The 18,752-nt window shown below is 50.9% G+C and overlaps 7 protein-coding genes across 7 annotated transcripts; 4 read left to right on the top strand and 3 right to left on the bottom strand.

The window, feature by feature from the left end:
- Positions 1-124: 124 nt before the first annotated feature.
- AUEXF2481DRAFT_38908 (uncharacterized protein) lies at positions 125-1,446 on the bottom strand. The gene has a single exon (XM_013489543.1). The coding sequence runs from the start codon at positions 1,425-1,427 to the stop codon at positions 165-167; it is 1,263 nt and encodes a 420-aa protein (XP_013344997.1). The 5' UTR covers positions 1,428-1,446; the 3' UTR covers positions 125-164.
- A 233-nt stretch (positions 1,447-1,679) lies between these two features.
- On the top strand, positions 1,680-2,459 carry AUEXF2481DRAFT_38907 (uncharacterized protein). The gene has a single exon (XM_013489542.1). The coding sequence runs from the start codon at positions 1,826-1,828 to the stop codon at positions 2,411-2,413; it is 588 nt and encodes a 195-aa protein (XP_013344996.1). The 5' UTR covers positions 1,680-1,825; the 3' UTR covers positions 2,414-2,459.
- Positions 2,460-3,123: 664 nt separating this feature from the next.
- AUEXF2481DRAFT_96847 (uncharacterized protein) lies at positions 3,124-5,910 on the top strand. The gene is made up of 4 exons (XM_013489722.1): positions 3,124-3,277; positions 3,330-3,364; positions 3,417-3,543; positions 3,600-5,910. The coding sequence occupies exons 1-4, from the start codon at positions 3,268-3,270 to the stop codon at positions 5,633-5,635; spliced, it is 2,208 nt and encodes a 735-aa protein (XP_013345176.1). The 5' UTR covers positions 3,124-3,267; the 3' UTR covers positions 5,636-5,910.
- A 958-nt stretch (positions 5,911-6,868) lies between these two features.
- Positions 6,869-9,280, top strand: AUEXF2481DRAFT_4116 (glycoside hydrolase family 29 protein; the record flags this gene model as incomplete). The annotated part of the gene is made up of 2 exons (XM_013489394.1): positions 6,869-6,961; positions 7,016-9,280. 2 exons carry the CDS (start codon positions 6,869-6,871, stop codon positions 9,278-9,280), a joined length of 2,358 nt encoding a protein of 785 aa, XP_013344848.1.
- A 452-nt stretch (positions 9,281-9,732) lies between these two features.
- AUEXF2481DRAFT_4115 (uncharacterized protein) lies at positions 9,733-12,414 on the bottom strand (the record flags this gene model as incomplete). Its single annotated transcript, XM_013489393.1, has 2 exons — positions 9,733-10,997; positions 11,052-12,414. 2 exons carry the CDS (start codon positions 12,412-12,414, stop codon positions 9,733-9,735), a joined length of 2,628 nt encoding a protein of 875 aa, XP_013344847.1.
- A 515-nt stretch (positions 12,415-12,929) lies between these two features.
- Positions 12,930-15,224, top strand: AUEXF2481DRAFT_46700 (uncharacterized protein; the record flags this gene model as incomplete). Its single annotated transcript, XM_013489570.1, has 1 exon — positions 12,930-15,224. One exon carries the CDS (start codon positions 12,930-12,932, stop codon positions 15,222-15,224), a length of 2,295 nt encoding a protein of 764 aa, XP_013345024.1.
- A 65-nt stretch (positions 15,225-15,289) lies between these two features.
- Positions 15,290-17,450, bottom strand: AUEXF2481DRAFT_649335 (uncharacterized protein). Its single transcript, XM_013489721.1, has 3 exons — positions 17,018-17,450; positions 16,549-16,957; positions 15,290-16,495 (listed from the first exon to the last, which is right to left on the bottom strand). Exons 1-3 carry the CDS (start codon positions 17,338-17,340, stop codon positions 15,626-15,628), a joined length of 1,602 nt encoding a protein of 533 aa, XP_013345175.1. The 5' UTR covers positions 17,341-17,450; the 3' UTR covers positions 15,290-15,625.
- Between the last annotated feature and the right edge of the window lie 1,302 nt (positions 17,451-18,752).

Below are 18,752 nucleotides of genomic sequence, written 5' to 3'. Positions count from 1 at the left end.
GGTGGTATGGGACTGCTATGCGCGTGTGCCATAAGCGTTGTATGGAGCATGTACTTGATAACAAGCTTCGCCCACAACGTCTCAACGACCCGAAGAACATTGACACGAGACTTGCAAACTATCATGGAACGGAAGACTGCTTCATGCTTGATTCTTTGGACCTATTATTGCTTTAATGCATCAGCATCTCGTTGCAAAACCTCGAGTATCTGCTTCTCATCCACCTCTTCTTCCTTCTTCTCTTCAGCACCTCCGAAGATGCCTCCATCCAAGGCAACCTTTCTCTGGCCCTCCGGTATTGACTCCATCATCCCCATCAACTCTTTGTCCTCCGCTGACCGTTCTTGCTTGTATTGGTCAAGTGTGATGAAGCCTTTTGGCAGGATATCCGTCGTGTGCTCGGCCTCTTTTAGAGTATTCTCGACTGGTGCTGCTTCGATGGAGGAAATTTGCGTCGCCGGTTGTGCGTAGGTGCTGAATGCGTAGATTGTGGGAAATTCGAGGACGTCTTTGTGACGGAGGGCGTTTGTCAGGGTTGTGACTGGGGGAATAGGTATGAGAACTGTGTTTGTTGATGATGTGTGGGGTTTGTGGAGGAAGAAGTGGATGGTCTCCGATGTTGAGGTATCGTCACTCGATGGCGGTGGTTGTAGCGACTTGGACGATTCCTCTGGTTTGGCTTCGTCTGTTGATGGAGCGGCTGGCGGTTCCTCTGTTGAGAGTCCCTCCACTTTTGACACGGCTTCAGCTCCTGTAGGTGCACTTGTCTCGGACTGCTCTTGCTTTTCCACGGCCTGGAGTGGGCCTGGTTGCTTCCTCTGCTTCTGTGCTTTCGCATCTGCATCATCCTGTGCCCTCTTCCTCTTCTTGTTCTCCCTCTCTTTTTCGAGCATCAACTCTTTGTATGCCTCTTCCAGCGTCCTCGACTCGTCAACCTCGGCAATCCTCTTCTCGCCCTCGACGACCCATTCCACACTCCAAACAATCCTCTTACTCTTCTGAATAAACCTCGTCTGATTTGCCTTTTGCCTCGCCATTCCTATTGGCGCTTTATGCACCACAATCCCATTCTCCCTCAGATACTTTCCCAAAGCGCCATTATCATGCCATCTCTTTTGAAAAACAGGCTTGCCTTGCCCAGACAACGAAACACCACGTTCAGTCGTTTCTTTATCCGCACGATCGATGTTTCTCTCAAGTCCGCTGAGAAAGTTGTAATCGCGATCGATACCGCCGGCGGTTGCCAGAGTGGATTTGGAGACGTAGGCGCTGGGGTCGCGGAGGCCGTTGCATGCTGCGCGACGTTTATGAGATTGGGAGCAGGCGAGGCTGCAGGTGCGGACTTTGTCGCGGGGACATGTGTACTTGGGTGCTGCGCTGTGGCAGATATTGCATAGCGCCGTCAAGGGTGTCGTTGAGTCTGTCATGTTCAATTGTGGTAGGAAGGTGAGAATGAAAGAAAAGTTGATTCTTGGGTTTGTTTGACATGTGAAAGATGTGACGTTTTTCTTGTTGCCGCTAAATCCGTGTCTGCACGGTGACCCTGATCATTCATTTCCATGGCACGACAGCATCGTTCAGGGAGTGACACTTGTACGTTTTTATCTGCAAGCCTTTGGTCAAGTCCCTTAAACTGTGAATAAACGTGAGTGGTACACTAAAAGCCGCGAACCGACTCATATGCCGCCGTCTGCGTTGAGACTGAAAATCACTCACCATTCGGTGAATCGAGCAGATGAGGACTACATGGAAATGATCAAGCACCGATCTTTTTACAATCTTCCTCCGGAGCACAGATTCTGAGTCCACAGTCTAGTCTCACACCATGACTTTAAACGACAGCAAACTCAGGCCAAACCCCCAGAACGAGCCAGCGACATGTCAATCGGGCATCGAGGCAGAGCCACCTAAATACTCACGAGACACATCGCCACCAGTGTACTCTAGCGTTGAAGAGCAATGGGACGTCCGGTTTACAACAAGATACATACCCGGAGACGCGGAGCCCGGTCATGGCAGGAAGGGCATGCTGGTCTCCCGCGCTGTACGTGATCAAGGTCGCTTGACCTGTGCACGATATGGTATCGCAGATCAGAAGCAAGCACAACCAGACGTTGTATTCACCTGTGCCTTACAACCACGGGTGAGTCGTTTAGGGACCGATTGGGCCAGGTCGATGATGATCTGGTCCAGTTGGAAGACAGCACGAGAATTGGCCACCCATCGACATGTTAAGAAATGCCAATGCGACTCTAAGTATATTGCAACGGGATTCAGTGCGCATGGGGATATGACGAGGATGTGTAATGTCCGGGACGCAAAGGTGAAGAAGCGCATGGAAAGGCATGACAGGAGATGTGCTTGCAACGTATTCAAGTCCGTGGTCGAGTCCTCTAGTGTGGTTGGTGGTTGACTTGTTTGACCAAGTTTGCAGTTGAGGTATTCAGTTCTACACCAAAGGATGTAGAGGTTCTTCAGAACTTGTTCAAATGTTTGTCCATGATGTTCTCAGAAGGGCGAATCCTGAAGTCAGTTCGCGGCATTCGTTGTTGCATGACATGCCGTAGCGAGACAATGTCGCGATCCCGCTTGGCTTTTGACAAAAGCAAAATGTTGACGGGACAGAAGTGTCTATTTTGAGCAGACACGAACGACAAGTAGCGAAGACAAGCTACGTACCGTCAGACAGTCGCTTATCGTCAAGATCATGATCATGTACAAGCTGACATGGCGTTATCAATACAGCCGTTGACTCAGGTCGAAAGAATCGCGACGCTCATGCCGGCAAGTAGCTAGTCAGCTACGGAAGATCCAACGTCATGCACAAGGAAGTGCTGAATGTCGCGATATGGCAAGCAATATATTTGCAGCCACCGGCGTCACAACAGCTGTCAAGGTCAAGAGAGACAGCAACAGGCTTTGTTTCAGAGTGAAATCGAAGAAAGGCGTGTGTCTCTCTACCGGAAGAAGAAAGCGTCGTCAGCAAAGAGGGGAATTCGAGGCACAGCGCAAGGGACAGGCTGAATTAGTGGGAAGGTTTTTGCGGAGTAGGAGCTTTCGAGTGAAGGTTTTGCGGCAACGGGCGAGGGATCGACAGCCTCTACACTAGCGTCGCTACTTGCGGTCCAGACAGACAACAAAAGCGATAACAAGTCCTGCCACCCAAATCTCCAGCATTCTGCCACTTTTTGCCATGCGCCTGCGATTGAGATACGGCCATTGCATCTGACATTCCGACCGACAAGTTCCTCTACCGACGTCGAACAAATGGGCAAATGTGAGGCTCTCATTGCTATCATGCCTTGTCGCAAAAAGACTAATCCAGACAGGGCGCCATGGTGTAATTCTGGATGCTGGTTCATCTGTACGAGACCACGAATCTGTACCTATCGCAATCGCATAGCTAAACTACTCAGGGCACCCGAGTGTATATTTACCGATGGCTCAACAACCAACGAGCCAGGAAGGAGGGCACTGAGCTCGAGCTCAACGGTCTGCCTCAGCTCGAGACGAAGAAGAAATGGACGCTCAAGATAAAGCCTGGTGCGTCCATGCCATACCTGTCGCATGTGAAAATAGCGACTGACAAGAGACAACAGGAGTATCGACTTTCGGAGAGAAGCCAGAGCTCGTAGGACCCGATCACCTAAAGTCTCTCGTCGACCACGCACTCGAATACATTCCCGATGACCAAGTCAAGGATACCCCTATCTTCCTCCTCGCCACTGCAGGAATGCGTCTCCTGCCCGATGTTCAGCGCAATGCAGTTCTCGACAACATCTGCTCGTACCTGCAGCGAAATACACAATTCCAGCTTCCCGACTGCGCGCTGCATATCCAGGTTATTCCTGGCGAAACAGAAGGATTATATGGCTGGATTGCTGCAAACTATCTGCTTGGTGCTTTTGATGCCGACGCTGCACAGACACACTTGCATGGCAAGGACCACCACACATACGGCTTTCTCGACATGGGAGGTGCTTCTGCTCAGATCGCCTTCGCTCCGAATGCTACAGAAGCCGACAAACATGCCGAAGACTTGAAGCTCTTGCGCATGCGAAAGGTCAACGGCGACCCTCTAGAGTACAAAGTCTTTGTCACCACCTGGCTGGGCTACGGTGTCAACGAGGCTCGCAGACGCTACATCGAATCCATAACAACAGCCAGTCCTGGCATCGCAGAGTTGCCGGATCCGTGTCTTCCTACTGGTCTGGAGGTCACGAAATCTGGACACGCCATCGCCCCTGGTTCTAACGAGGCTGCTGGAAAGGAGACATACCTGCTGGGAACAGGCAAATTTCCCGAGTGTCTCTCAAAAACATATCCCTTGCTGGACAAGGATGCGCCGTGTCTGGATCCTCCATGCTTACTCCATGGCGTACACGTCCCTGCAATTGACTTTGATGTCAACCACTTTGTCGGTGTTTCTGAATACTGGCACACGACTCACGAAATATTTGAAATGGCGCACAAAGACAAGGCTTACGATTTCAACACCTACCAGCAACGCGTTCTGGAGTTTTGCAGTCAAGACTGGAAGTCAATACAAAAGGGTGTAAAAGAGCAGAAGTGGGGTCATAAGGTGACAGAGGAGAAGGTGGCAGAGGTCTGCTTCAAGGCCAGTTGGATGATCAACATGCTACACGATGGTATCGGTATTCCAAGAGTTGGTCTAGAAGCCACCAAAGGTGGACACAACGGTACCAAGGCTGTGATCGATGGAGCGAAGGAGAAAGGCTTTTTGGATCCATTCCAAGCAGTCAACAAGATCAACGACGTGGAGGTGAGCTGGACCCTTGGAAAGATGGTCCTGTACGCTGCATCACAAGTGCCTGGTCCGGACGATAAGGCTCTAGCTGTCGGATTTGGCAGTAACATCCCAGGGTCCGTCCTCCCAAAGGACTTCCAATTTGCAGGTGGTAACGCAATCCCTCTGCCGAGCGATCTCAAGGACGATGACGATGTCGATTGGCACGACAAGCTTTTCACCTCAAGCTCTTCTCGACGACTTCCTGGCTTCCTCTTGTTCCTCCTGATCCTCCTCGTTGCCGCCTTCCTCCTCTGCGGTCGAGAACGACGCTCATCTCTCCTTCGCAAAGCTGGCTTCTCACCTGGCAAAGGCAACAAACGCAAGAGCAACCCTGTGACTAACAGCATCGGCAAACTCTTCGGTAACAACAATTCCGGTCCCTCTTATGAACGCGTTCTCGAAGGCGGTGTCGGCCCCGACCCATCAGACTTTGAACTCGACGATATGAACGACGATTCAGACTCTGATAACAGCAATGGCCGTACTTCGGGCTGGGCTACACCAAAAGCCAATAACAACGGATTCAGCAGTCCTGTTTTGCACTCTTCCCCCAGGTCAGCACGGGTAAACCTTTATAATGGCCACCAACCGCCCCAACCCTCGGGTGGTTATTTCGATGGCCCAGTCGCACATGCTTCAAGTGCACTTTCTTTGGCCACAACGCCTGGACTTCATCCTGGCGGCAGAGGAGGTCTATTGGCGAGAACGGAGTCTCGTGAGCAACTGGCCACAGCAACATTGAGGTCAGGGAGTAGGAGTAGAGCTGCTAGTCCCAGTCGGATCCGAAGCCCTCTCATCACACCGCTAAGAGAGAGCATTGAGTGAAGACATGATCTTTCACGCTTTTGGAATAACGGTGGTTGGATACGCATCTTTTCTTGGTTTGAACACTTGGGGGCTCTCTCACGAGATGGGACTTTTGTATTAGCGTGGTGTTTCTTGTCAACAAGGGTGCTTATATCTTCTGTATTCTCTATCATGATCCCAAAGAAAGTTCTTGATGCCACTTTGCACATAATTTCATTCTTTTATGGTCAGTTGGAAACCTTGTATTGGAAAAGCCTCCGCATGAATTCAGCTACGCATCAAGTTTCCCCTCCAAGATGGGAGCCAGATCAGAAATAGCCTTGTGAAAAGGCACAATTATTACTTGGATCGACGGAGCTTCCGCTGAGAGTTAAAGAATATACCGTCTCTCAGAAGCGCTCTTGACTTTTGAGAAACATTATGCATCGATCAGACCAAACCAGACAGATTTCACGCACAAGGGGAGTATGATTTTTGGTTTCCTAAAATCAAGCTGTGCAAGGCGGGAAGTGGAAGGTGGAAGAAAGCTTGCACAGGCTAGAAGCGATAACGAGTGTCGTCGCTCTTTCTTTCGTCACCGACCAACCCTAAGCTACCGGCACCCCCAATTTCGTATCAACGACAGAGCTCAATGCCCTGAAACTCCACTCTTTGCATGGTCGCAATCATAGACCATCTGCCTGCCCCTGTACCATGTCACTCTCCAGAATATTGCAAGCAAACAACGAGCTGTTCCGAGGCACGGTCGTCGTCCCAATTAGAAGAGACCGTCCCGAGACTCTACGAGATGACGCATTTCCCTGGACATTGATAAATCTCTGGAACTTACTGTGCCTTGAGACAGCTACTCGCGTTACACACTCTAGCATATGGGGAGATGGTATCTGCCCTGACCGAGATCGCAAGCACGCCGAGTCGCCTAAGTTTGCCCATCCGAATATGCTTCGAAATGCTGGCCTATCGCAACGCTGATCATCGTTCATCTACGACACGACACGGCCTCCGGGTAGTATCTCTTGCAAGATAGGTAGTGGGGATCTGGTTGCTACCCAGACTATACCTGACAATGCTACTGTGTCATTCATTTGACTCCAATGCTAGGATATGATGCATCGCTCGAGAATTCATACCCTAGTTTCGAAAAGGAAAGATAAGCAATACTGGATACAATAGAAAAGGTCCCGTAAGCACCACGTCAAAGTTCTATTCAATTGAAAAGTACGACTCTCTAGAGGCTCACAATTATTCGGTATGGGTCATCCTAAAGCGTGTTGCCTAGCATTGGCCCTCAATGTGGCAGGTGCCTTCGCAAATCCCATCAAGCCTCGTGGACTCATCTCAAAGGTTTGAACGGACCTTCCATATCGTTCCCATCCCGCTAACTTCAGCCCTATGTAGTCTGCACCAATTGATCTCGTATCTCACTTCAACAACAAAGCCTTTGGCACTTATGCAGGGGAAGCAGCATTTGATCCTTTGAACCAGTCATACCCAGCACCCGCTATTGCTCACGATGGATCCTATACCTCGACCCAAAGTGGTATTCAGTATGGTTTTCCGGGCTACACCGGGCCGAACAAGTCGGACAACGTGCTCTGCACTGGTCAAACCATCGAAGTCCCGAAGAAGAGCTATTTCTCGGCCTCTTTACTTGTAGCCTCAGATGTCGAGCTCGAGACTGTGTCTGGCAACCTGACTTTTACCTATCGAGACGATACAACTTCGGTATCTGAGCTGAGGAGCGAGCCGTGGTGGGCCTTTCTTACCATCAATCGAGGAGAAATAATCTTTCCTTACAGGTACACGGCCAATGGGACCAACTTCAACACTACACACATCTATGAATACAGCTATGCTTTGGATAATACCAAGTCACTTGCATCAATCACTCTACCGACAACTACCAACACCACCACTGGAAGATTGCATGTCTTTGCCATCTCGCTGTGGGAAGGCTCGGGCGTGTCTGTTCAATCAGTTCGTCCCACACAGAAGTGGGTAGGCAATGGTACTCAAGTCGTCGAGGTCACAATCAACAACGCTGGTACACAGTGCGTCTCGGGTGCCGGGCTTAAGGTCACTCTTTCCGGCGGTAACATCACGACCGTGAGCCCCGGGTATGTCAAGAGACTCTGTCTTGGAGATCAGAAGCGTGTCAACATCGGCACCCGAGGCACATCAAAGGGCTCTGTCTCCGTCACACTCGACGATGGGTCGCTTCAACAGAATCAAACGTTCAACAACCTTGACCTTGGGCTATCAACATGGACATCCGAACTCGATAATCTTGCCCAGCACGAAGCTCCAGACTGGTTCGACGGAGCTAAGTTTGGTATCTTCATACACTGGGGACCATATGCTGTTCCTGGCTGGGGTAACTCGACACCACACGAGAGTTATGCTGAATGGTTCTGGTGGTATACCACCCATCATCCAGAGGCCGATGCATCCGACTTCTATGACTATAGATTGCGAACATTCGGCCCCGATTGGAACTACGATGACAGCTTCGTGAACTATACTGCCTCGAAATTTGATCCCAGGGCCTGGGTTGACTTGTTTGCACACGCTGGAGCAAAGTACTTCGTCTTTACCACGAAGCACCATGATGGCTTTGCCAACTTTGATACAGGAGCGACGAGTAACCGCTCATCTATCCACTATGGGCCAAAGCGAGACATCCTGGGTGAACTTTTCGATGCAGCGGCTGAGTATCAACCATCTTTACGCCGAGGAACATACTTCTCTCTACCAGAGTGGTTCAATCCCGACTTTGGTCCCTACGGCTTCTCGCAATTAGCAACCAATAGCTCCACAACATGGCCTGGTATGCTAGCCACGAATCCTTACACTGGACTTGCCGAGCCATACACAGGTCACATCCCCGTCGACGACTTCATAACCGACGTAATGGTGCCCCAAATGGAAATCCTCGCCTACAACTACTCAACAGACATCATGTGGTGTGACTGCGGCGCCGCAAACGGAACCGCAGATTTCGCCGCATCCTGGTGGAACACCGCACGCTCCCAAAACCGTCAAGTAACCATGAACTCCCGCTGCGGCCTCGCCCACACCGCAGACTTCGACACTCCCGAATATACCACCTTCTCCACCGCTCAAGCCAGAAAATGGGAGAGCAATCAAGGCATGGATCCCTACAGCTACGGCTACAATCGCGCCACAAACGCATCAGCATACATGAATGCCAGCACAATCATCAAAGATCTAGTAGACATGGTATCCAAGAATGGCAATTTCTTGCTAGATGTAGGACCGAAAGCCGATGGCAGTTTTGTGCAAGAAGAAGTTGACAATTTGAAAGAGGCGGGGAAATGGATCAATTCTCATGGGGAAGCGATTTTCAATACGACGTATTGGTTTGTGATGCCGGAGGATAGGAGTGGGAGGTTGAGGTTTACCCAGACTGAGGGGGCGTTTTACGTCTTTTCGTTTGAGAAGCCGAAGGATGGGTTGTTGGTGGTTGATGCGGTGTTGCCTATTCTGCCCGGTGACGATGTGACGGCAGTGGGTGTTGGAAACGCAAGTGCTGCCTTGAAGTGGGAGAAGTCGGACGAAGGTACGTTGAAGATTGAGGTGCCACAAAGTATCAGTGATTCAGAGAAATACTGCTGGGTGTACAAGATAGAATACTTTACATAGATTAGACACTTGGATAAGACAGCTAGACGATAAGCGTGTAGACTAGGAAAAGGTTATACTGATGTTTACTTTGATACAAAGCTCCCTTTACCGAGCAGTCCCCGGGATAGTCAGTCAAGATGCACTTCAAAATGGCATATAGCATCCTCCCTATGTGCTAAGCTTCGTAACTGCCGCCCTCCTCTATGACTGTATGGACGACAACAAGCCGTGGAAACGCACACTCATTTTCTACATCAAGACCGTCTGCACGGGGAGTCAACGAGACAGCATGTCACTGTGACACGACTGCAGTTCATGGCAAGCGTTGTGCCTTGAAGCAGCTATCGATAGATACACCTAGGCACACAGAAAGTAGACAGGGTAGGAAAGTCAACACGCAGTTTCCTCTACGATGACACGAGCAGAAAATAAGCTATGGAGAGTCATACTAATCTCCGAGAATGAGCGTCCTAGTCAGAAAACAACCCTTCCAACCTCTTATCCACCTTAATCAGCTCTTCGATGTCCTTCTCAAGCTCGTCAGACGATAAAGCATCTCTAAGCATCTGGACCACAATTATCGATTCTTCCTTGACGATGTCGAAATCTTTCCCAGATACATCCTCTTGCATTCTTATCCACGGCACCGATACGCATTTCAAGATCTCCGTTTTATGGACATACAATCTAGGCCATGTGTTGAGAACGACAGCTTGAACGGCTTTGACAGAAGAGAGAAGAAGAGGCGGAGATGCAGTGATGAACGGATTTGTGAGAATAGAGGACAGCATGGGCAAAATGAAGGGAAGATGCTTGATCGAGTCCAGTCCCAGAGCGTTGAGAATAGCAGATAGATACGTCGTTGTAGCCGCGGTGATCTTGGCGTGTTCAGGACAGTAGGTGAATGTCATTAAGATACCTTTACGGATCAAAGCGTCAAGTAATTTTATGCGTTGGGATGGCTCTTGTTTGTTCTGAATAGTCGAAGAATCTTCCAAGACAGCTGAGAGAGATAGAAGAGCTGGATAAGCAACAGAGAGTAGTCGAGCACTTTGGTCCTCCGGTGTCAAAGTAGGCAGGTAGCCCAAACATGGCATAAGAGCTTCTTCGAACACGTCACCCAGACCAGTGCGCTTCAAAAGTGTTGGCGGTGTTTTGTCCAGCAATAACTTGAGAAGTTCGCAACCTTGAGCTTTGTATTCTGTATCAATGTCGTCGAGCATGCTGAGTAATGGTGGCACTATTGCGTGCCAGTTCTTCTCCACCAAGCCAGCGTCTGCAACTGCTATTGCCCAGCGAAGCAAGTCTAGAGCATAGCTGTCTCTTCCTTTCCATGTCACTTCGTCTTGGGTTCGCTCAAACTTTTTAGGTAGGACGGTGGTCTGCACCTTACGCCCTTGACTTGTTACCTGCTGCGTTTGTGTCTTTGCAAACAGCGGGCGAATGGTAAGCTGGAGGAAATATGTCATGAGATCTGATGTGAGCTCACCAGGAGTTGGAGATTGTTCTCTGGCAATGCGAACTTGTTCGATAGCTTCGCTAGTGTCTTTCTTGCCTGGGTTGCGCAATTGCCAACGCATGACTACATCGAGAGCGTCCTTCATCCATGGGCCGGTAGGCACGCCGAGTGCTTTTGTCAAGGCTTTGCCGTCGAGGATGGGTTTGAGTGCGTACACTTCGAGAAGATCTAGTTCTCGGACGAACTCGAGGAAGTTGGTGAATGCAGAAAGGTGCGCTGAACTTGTCAGTTTTTGAAAACAAGCAGTCGGGTTGAAATATTCAAACTCACATTTAGCCGCCGAGGGTTCGTCGGCGACGTTGACCAGCAGCGCGAAAGCTGTCTGTGATCTCCATGTAGAACCCCATCGGCGGATCGCCATTCCCAACTCCTCGCGTGCGGGACGCTTACGGCCATTGGAGTCACTGACCATCATAGAAATCTCGGAGTGATTCTTAACAGAATTGGTGATGACAGTGCACATGTTATTAGTAGCTTTGATGCCTTCGCGTGCGACAGTAGAGGCAGTAGGAGGTGGTGGTTTCTTGCCCTCGACTGTCGGAGGGGATGGGGCGTCTCTGTAGGGGACTAATGCGGACAACAACCAGACAAGGAATCTCTCCTCATCATTACGAACAAGTATTTCGCTGGCCTTGGATGACAGAATATCCTGGACAAAGTTGACGACAACATTCCAGTTGTCTGTGTCTGGGGTGAAGACCTTCGATTGGTCTTGAGCAGGGTCGGAGAAGATAGTAGAGTAGAGTGTGAGCTGATCGATCAAGTTCAGGGCCATAAGAGGATCGGGTCCTCTAAGCATCTTCTCGAGCTCAACACCAACTCTTTCGCGGCTGATCTTTGCTTGCAGAGCGCTCTTGATCTCGTCGTCCTTCATCCAGTTGCGTGCCTCTGGTTCGATTGTGTAGTTCAGTCTACTGGCAAATCTGATCAATCTCAATACTCGTAAAGGGTCATCCTTGAAGGTTTGGTAAGGCTCGAGAGGAGTGCGAATGATGTTGCTGGCCATATCGTTGTGGCCTTTTCCAGTAAAGTCTTCGATCTCACGAGTGTTGATGTTGTAAAACATGGCGTTGACTGTGGCATCGCGGCGAAGGGCGTCCTCTTCCGGCGTTCCAAACTCCATCTGAGGGTTTCTGCTGTCGTCGGAGTAGGTCTCCTTGCGGAGATTGACCAGATCAATATCAAGGCCCAGGATCTTTGTGGTTACGGTCTCCAAATGCTTTGACTTTTCCGGGTTTGCTTCAATCTTGTGCAGGCCACCTACGATTTTGCTCTTTCCAGATTCGGCCTTCTTGGATTGGGCGTCGTTGCTAGCTACACCTTCCAGACCATACTTTTCCGGGTTTCCGGGGATCTCAAGATACTCCTTCAATCTCAAACCGAACTGGAATCCAGTCATCTTGTTGATAGCCACATCGATATCATGACTCGCTACACCAAGAAGCTTGTCACGAACCCAACCACCAGTCCATCGAAGAACCAAAGGTTGGCGTGCCAGTTCATCCGGAAGAGGGACCTGACTTTCCGAGACGTGTCCGGGAGAGTTGTCAATGTATTCTGCAACATCAATAAGTAGGGTGCGAAGGTTCTCCTCAACTTCGGTAAGCTCCAGAACACGAGAAGTTGTAGACATTTTGGCGGAAGTGGTAAAAGCAACTTCGGAAGATAGCTTCCGGCGTTTGACAGATAGTTGTACAGGCTCAGGCGACTGTCTTGTGCGAATCAGAGCAGGAGACATGCACTTAGTCGAGAGACATTGAATAGATGGTGGTCGGATTGTAGAGGTAGGTCTTGCACGGACGAGTTGAGCGCGAGAGATGTTGGACAGAAAGGTGCGTGGAAGTATCATGGAAATCTGATGAGAAGATCAGGTCGTGTGTCAGATAACATTTGGAAGCATCTCGAAGACGCGTTGTCGTGATTGCTTGCGTTTCAGTCACATGAAAGGTGATGGGACACATTTTTCGAGCTCGGCATAGCTTCCGCTTACAGAAGAAGCAGCGACCCTGAACAGGCTGGCGCATTGAAACATGATGGATGCACATGCCATCAGCGTGGCAGATGAGATAGCTTAATTATTCTTGAGTCTCTTTCTATGCAACTCCGGAGTCCTTGTATCTCAGGTCACTGCCCGAGTGCCAGCGACACATGACGTCCACGCCCAACGATGCGGGCTTCCAGTCACCGCTCCAGAGCGACTCCGAGTCGAACACATCTATACCGCAGTCGGCCGCTCGTCGCGCCGCCCCTAGACTCTCGCTACCCTACCGCCGCTCGAACGCTTCAGTCGCAAGCTTGTTTGCATCCACGTCGTCAGCTCAACACTCTCCCACTGCATCCGGGACATCGACACCACCGGTGGGAGTCGTCAATGCCTCTGTCTTCTCTCCACCAGCCACGAGGCTCGCCAATGCTCTGAACTCACCCACTACTGCCACCCAACCCGATGAGGCCCGTCAGCTGCTTCTGCGCGCCTTTGCTCCCCGTATCTCTGTTCTCGCATCCGACGATTGTCAAGAGTTGTTGCGCCACAAGGGCATCAATGGCGGTCTGCTGGAGTTGCTCCGTCCTTTCGGAGAGAAAGTAGGAGGGAGAGTCGTTGTTAGAGATAGCACTGGTGCTAGTAGGCCATGGGACGACTTTGGCATCCGATTCACCGCTATTTCCGACGGTCTTGAGCCTCCTAGATTGGACCCCACCCCGACCGACTTGCCCGAGTACCGTCCTGCACGCCTGCGCACTGGAGGAGACGTCGAACAGATTGACGAGCTCGTCGCCCGTCACCTACAGTACTCCCAGGATCAACCGGCTGCTGGCGACTACTTTTCCGGTCCCGAAACCAAACCACATCCATCACAACTCACGCCATTCTACACGTTATATCTTCGCAGACTCCTCTCCGGGATACCCGTTACACCTCACGAAACCTTTTCTCACCCCGTCGCTCTTGTAATAGCAATTAGCTCTCGTAATCCCGCGCCGATAGACGAACTCCGCACTCTATATGCCAGCTCAAACACTGGCCAGCACAAACCTCCTTTGTGGGTGAATAACGAGTTTCTACGATATTATGTCCTCATTCATGACGAAGACCACGACGACATTACAAAGTCTACAGCTCTATACGAACAAATGAAGCGTCATTTCGGTCTGCATTGTCACTTGCTGCGTCTGCGGAGTAACGAGTGTCTTCCCTCGGATGATGACAGCATGAGATTACCCACTTGCGAGTGGCTGTCTGCAGGGGAGGAGTTGGGAGAGATTGCTAATAGAGAAAGCTCCGAAGTTGACGATGACCCTACGCCATACATTTTCGAATCTGATGCAGCCGCCATCCGAGCCTTTGTCCGTGAAATGGTCACTCAGTCAGTGGTACCAGGTATGGAGCGGTTATCAGCCCTATGGAACAACGAAGTCGCATCACGACGACGGGGTATTGCCGGCAAGATCGGTCTCGTATCCAAACGCTTCACATTCGGCTTCTCATCACGAGGCTCCTCAGGAGGCATCGGCGGCTCGAACAGCAACTACGATGCCCTTCAAGGCTTCTACAAACCCGACACACCAGAAGCAGTACTACGAAAACTAGCAGACTACGCTTTCATGCTGCGAGACTTCAAGTTGGCGCAAAGCACCTACGATCTCCTATGCACAGACTACAAGAACGACAAGGCCTGGAAGCACTATGCAGGTGCCAATGAAATGGCCGCCCTCACAGCACTTCTCGGCGCACCAAATGTACCCTCTCGCATCCGTGTAGACTCCCTCGACCAACTCCTGGAAACAGCATGCTACTCCTACCTCACCCGCTGTTCATCCCCTTACTCCGCCCTCCGCACCCTCATCCTAGCTACAGAACTCCTCCGTCTCCGCGGCGGCTCAGCTCTCGACGATTCCGCTCGTTGGGCAACCAGAATCCTCGAAGACAGGCTTGTAGGACCCATAGGTCATGCTCTTCTTCTCGAACGCATCGCCTCCTGCTATTCCTCGCGTCGCGGCTTTGGAGTACTCAAATCTGGAAGCCGAGCCAGAAAAGCAGCATTCTTCCACGTTTTGGCAGCGGAGAGTTGGTTAAAAGTGCAAAAAACAAAGCAAGCGGAACAGAATCTTTCTCTGGCTACGAATATCTACACAGCGAGGAAGCAGAAAGAGGAAGGGATGACGAGCTTTGAGTACATGAAAGTGTTTTTGAAGGAGTTGCAGCAGGATGTTGTGGAGAGTAGACCTGTTACGAGGGATGATGAAGAGGTAAAGCAAGAGGAACAGGCTGATGTCGAAGAGATACAAGAAGCCAGTTCCCAGAGACATGCCAGAAGTCTTAGTACAGCGGGTACTGGTGCTGCTCCTGTTCTCTCAGGCTTGGATCCTCTAGGCGTGGCGGTGGTGGCGCCACATAGTCCTACACTCGAAAGACCGGATCCTGCAAATGATGGGTTCGAGTAGAAGGGAGAGAGGTCATGAGGTGTGGTTTCGGTCATTCTCTTGAGCGCTGATGTTGATTTGATCTTTTTCTTTTTCACTTTTCTTCTGCATGGAAAGCGTGATGAGGGCTAGGGGCATTTACAGATGGCGTTTTTTTTTTTGGCAATTGGTAGAGTAGCATGGCATACATGTACCTATCTTCTTCATGGACAGCCTTTTGATCGAGTGACATATAGCTCAATGCATTGGTCACAGTGTGAGTGTCCAACACCATGTGGGCAGAAGAAAGGAAAGATTGGAGAGGAATTTGGATATTCATATCTGATGCCGAAAAGCGATTGCTCCAGTAGACATACGACAGTCCCGCAGGCTGGATGCCTTCTGTGCTTCCTTCCCGACTACCACGGACCAATGTGGCCCGCTCAAGGAATCGGGTATCTTGACTTCTTCCCCTTCGTCGAAGTCTTCGGCTCGTCACCACCTCCACCCAACTGGTCCAAAAGATCCAGTACACCCACACCTCCTCCACCTCCGCCAGACTTTGCATTCTCCTTCTTCTCCTTTGCCTGTCTCTCCCGTTCCTTTTCCTCTTCTTCAGCTTTCAGTGCTCGTTCTCTTGCTTCCATCAATGCTCTCTCCTGAGCTTCGTAGTATGCAGAGTGAGGAGGCGCGGCACTGTTGTCACGCTCGTCGTCCGAGTCGTCATATTCCGAGTTCTCGGCTCCAGAGTCAGGATGGACGGCGCGTAATTGTGGTGATTGCAACAGACCGCGGGATGGAGATCGGAACGTCTCAGGACTCTCACTACGGGTACTGCCGAAACTACCGCTGCGACCACTGCGTCCGCTACGGCGACTGACGTCTGAGCGGGCGGAGGTCACTCGACTAAGGGGCTCTCCGTCTGCTGCAATCTGGTCTGGGCGGTATCCGATGGCCTCTGCAACCATTCGGGCTTCTTCCTCGGCGTCGCGTTTCTCAAGCTCTGGCAGGGCGCCTAGACCATCTCCCGGCATGATGCTAAGGCGGTGTAGAGGATCCATGGTGTAGCCTGCATCATTGGTGGCAGTGTTGTCGCTCTTGTCGAGAATGTCGCGGTAGCCACGGCGTGTGGGATCTTGAAGTCTCTTGCGCTTCTTCTTATCGCGCTTGGACGAGGGTCGGACGACGATGACGGGGACGGGTGAATGTTGGAGGCAGTATTTGGACACGGAACCTGGCAACAGTCCTTGGAAGCCTCCTAGAGATCGACCTCTTGTACCGACGACTAGAATGGCCGGCTCATAGATTCTGATCTGTCGTGCATGTCAGTGCGTGTGTCTGAATGTGAAGTGTCGTATATGCATACCATGCGCTGAATCGTGTCCTGGACTTTGCCGATAGAAAACTCCAGGATGATGTTGATGGCCTTGTCTTCAGTGTTCTTCTCCTCGATACGCTCAAGCATGCGGTTAGCCTCCTTACGGTAACTGCGCTCTCTGCCACCTCGGTCGCTACCACCACCAGCCCACTTTGCTGCTTCTTTGCTGTCTTTCTCGACCACTCTCAAACAGACGACCTCGTCGCCGTCATCGACAAGTTCGTCAATCAACCATTCCAGAGCAGTATCGGAGTAGTCGTTGGAGTCTGTGCCGCAGAGAAAGGTGCGCGAGCGCTTGGTGTATTCATACTCGCGATGCTTGCGACTCAGAGTCAGAGAGAAGTCGGAGGCGTCACGATTGTCGAACGTGTCAAAAGAAACACGGGGTTTGAACTGGCTGCTTGGACGATTAGTGTGTGCCATGTCGGAGGCAAGAAATGGGAAGTGGTTGACTCACGTAGGTGGAGGAGGGCTGCTGAGTCGCCTGTTGACCGAGGACTCCTTTATGGGTACTGGCCTACGACTGCGGCTGCGGCTGGCTTCAGCGGTTCCTCCAGCGACTCTGACGTTAGGCATGAACTGGACGGAGGCCCTTCGGGCGGGGTTGTTGTCATCGGAGCTATGGAAGCGAATGGGCAAGGGGCGGGGCTTGTCGGCCGCATCGTAAGTACTTCCACCAAAGGCTAGCGACTGTGGAGGGATTTCTGAGGTCGCGGTCGCTCCCTCAGTGTTGTTTTGTGTAGGCGCTGTCCTGGGTGACTGCATCGGTGACGGGTCCATGACGGCCAGCTTGCTATGTGTTTGCGTGTGAAGAGTGGAAGTTGCGGTGGACGAGCACGCTATGTATTAATTAATGCGATTGTCGATATAGCGGAGAGATAGCAGCAGAATCGACGACAGGCTTCAGTAAAGCGATATGGAGAGTGAGTCTGCGCCTTACAGCACTTGCATGTGTTTGCACTGTGGAGGATTGCATTCGCTTTGGGAAAGTCGGTCGGCCACTACCTAATCGAATGATGCGGCCAAGCTTTTGGGCTTGTCAATGCCTCATCTGCTCGTGGCCACCTGCCTGGATGAACGTTTCAAAGCTGAACACTCATCATCTGTTTACAATTGTCTCATCGGCTTACAACTGTCGGTATGCAAACATTCACTTGCGCGTTTGTACGCTTCTTCATGTCTTCGCTTGATGTCGCTCGTCTCCGGTTGTGATTGATAGACAAGTGTGGGGTGATGGGACGTCACACGTGCTGTTGCTGTCAGTCTTTTGATTTCACATGCTCGGATCAGCCAGCCTTGATCCGAAACTCTCAGCATTTTACCCAAACCATCTCATGCCATAATATTTGTGCAAGGCAGAGCCTCTTGCAACATCACAACGCCAAGATATCAAGACTTAGTTGTGTTATGATTGTTCAGTGAAAACATCGGACTAGGTTTCATGTCCTGTTTGCTTCTCGTGATGGTGACTGGGCTCGTGATTGTGCAAGTCCTGTCAGCTTGTTGGATTCACAACGCTGAGATTCCTAGATGTCACACAACTTGACCATGCTTGGAGCGAAGGGCTCCAAACGACGCAAACATGTGCCACTGATCACTATAGACATATGGTGTTCAACACCTAATGGCTAGATGCAGCAAGACGAGGCTGATAGCGAGTTTTGTTCTTCCACGGCTTGCAAGGGGTATGACCCTGGTCATAGAGCCACGTCAGACAGGACGACGACTGGAGACCAGGCCTGGGCGAGGAGAGGTTGTATGAGATGTCACTTCAGTAACCATGTCACAATCTGCAGACACCCTAGGATGGAGATGTGAGAGTCATGATATAGTAATGAACGAGTGGACCAAGGGTGATTGTCACACGAAACAATGAACATTGGACCAGAGAACGGCACTTTGGCTTGGATATTGCATAAATTCGTGATATGCGGTTCAGCGCATACTACCCACAAGTCTGAGGGTACATTTGTCTCCGTGCAGAGACAACTACGGCGCTGTTGAATCCTCCTATGAGATGGGCAGCATATGAGGTGGCAGCCAGGGACGGACGAAATACGGCTTATGACAGCACGGGCGTCATAGCAGGCCCGAAGTCCTTGTTTCTGTCCATAAATCAAGGAGTGGGTGGACATGGCGCGTGATCGTCTTCCACGTTGTTCGTCCGCGCAGGATACTTGGGATATAGCAGT

The sequence above is a fragment of the Aureobasidium subglaciale genome (assembly GCF_000721755.1).
Source record: "Aureobasidium subglaciale EXF-2481 unplaced genomic scaffold scaffold_7, whole genome shotgun sequence".
Lineage (NCBI taxonomy): Eukaryota > Fungi > Ascomycota > Dothideomycetes > Dothideales > Saccotheciaceae > Aureobasidium > Aureobasidium subglaciale.
The sequence above is the reverse complement of the archived record's forward strand: the minus strand, read 5'-3'. Positions and strand labels throughout refer to the sequence as shown.

What these genes read in the sequence shown, in the direction of transcription:
- AUEXF2481DRAFT_38908 (XM_013489543.1), bottom strand. Translation starts at nt 1,427, where the DNA reads ATGACAGACTCAACGACACCCTTGACGGCGCTATGCAATATCTGCCAC.
- AUEXF2481DRAFT_38907 (XM_013489542.1), top strand. Translation starts at nt 1,826, where the DNA reads ATGACTTTAAACGACAGCAAACTCAGGCCAAACCCCCAGAACGAGCCA.
- AUEXF2481DRAFT_96847 (XM_013489722.1), top strand. An exon ending in TTCTGGATGCTGGTTCATCT is followed by an intron (nt 3,365 to 3,416) that starts GTACGAGACCAC and finishes TAAACTACTCAG; the next exon opens with GGCACCCGAGTGTATATTTA. An exon ending in GACGCTCAAGATAAAGCCTG is followed by an intron (nt 3,544 to 3,599) that starts GTGCGTCCATGC and finishes AAGAGACAACAG; the next exon opens with GAGTATCGACTTTCGGAGAG.
- AUEXF2481DRAFT_649335 (XM_013489721.1), bottom strand. Translation starts at nt 17,340, where the DNA reads ATGGACCCGTCACCGATGCAGTCACCCAGGACAGCGCCTACACAAAAC. An exon ending in AGCAGCCCTCCTCCACCTAC is followed by an intron (nt 16,958 to 17,017) that starts GTGAGTCAACCA and finishes TCGTCCAAGCAG; the next exon opens with CCAGTTCAAACCCCGTGTTT. An exon ending in AGGACACGATTCAGCGCATG is followed by an intron (nt 16,496 to 16,548) that starts GTATGCATATAC and finishes CATGCACGACAG; the next exon opens with ATCAGAATCTATGAGCCGGC.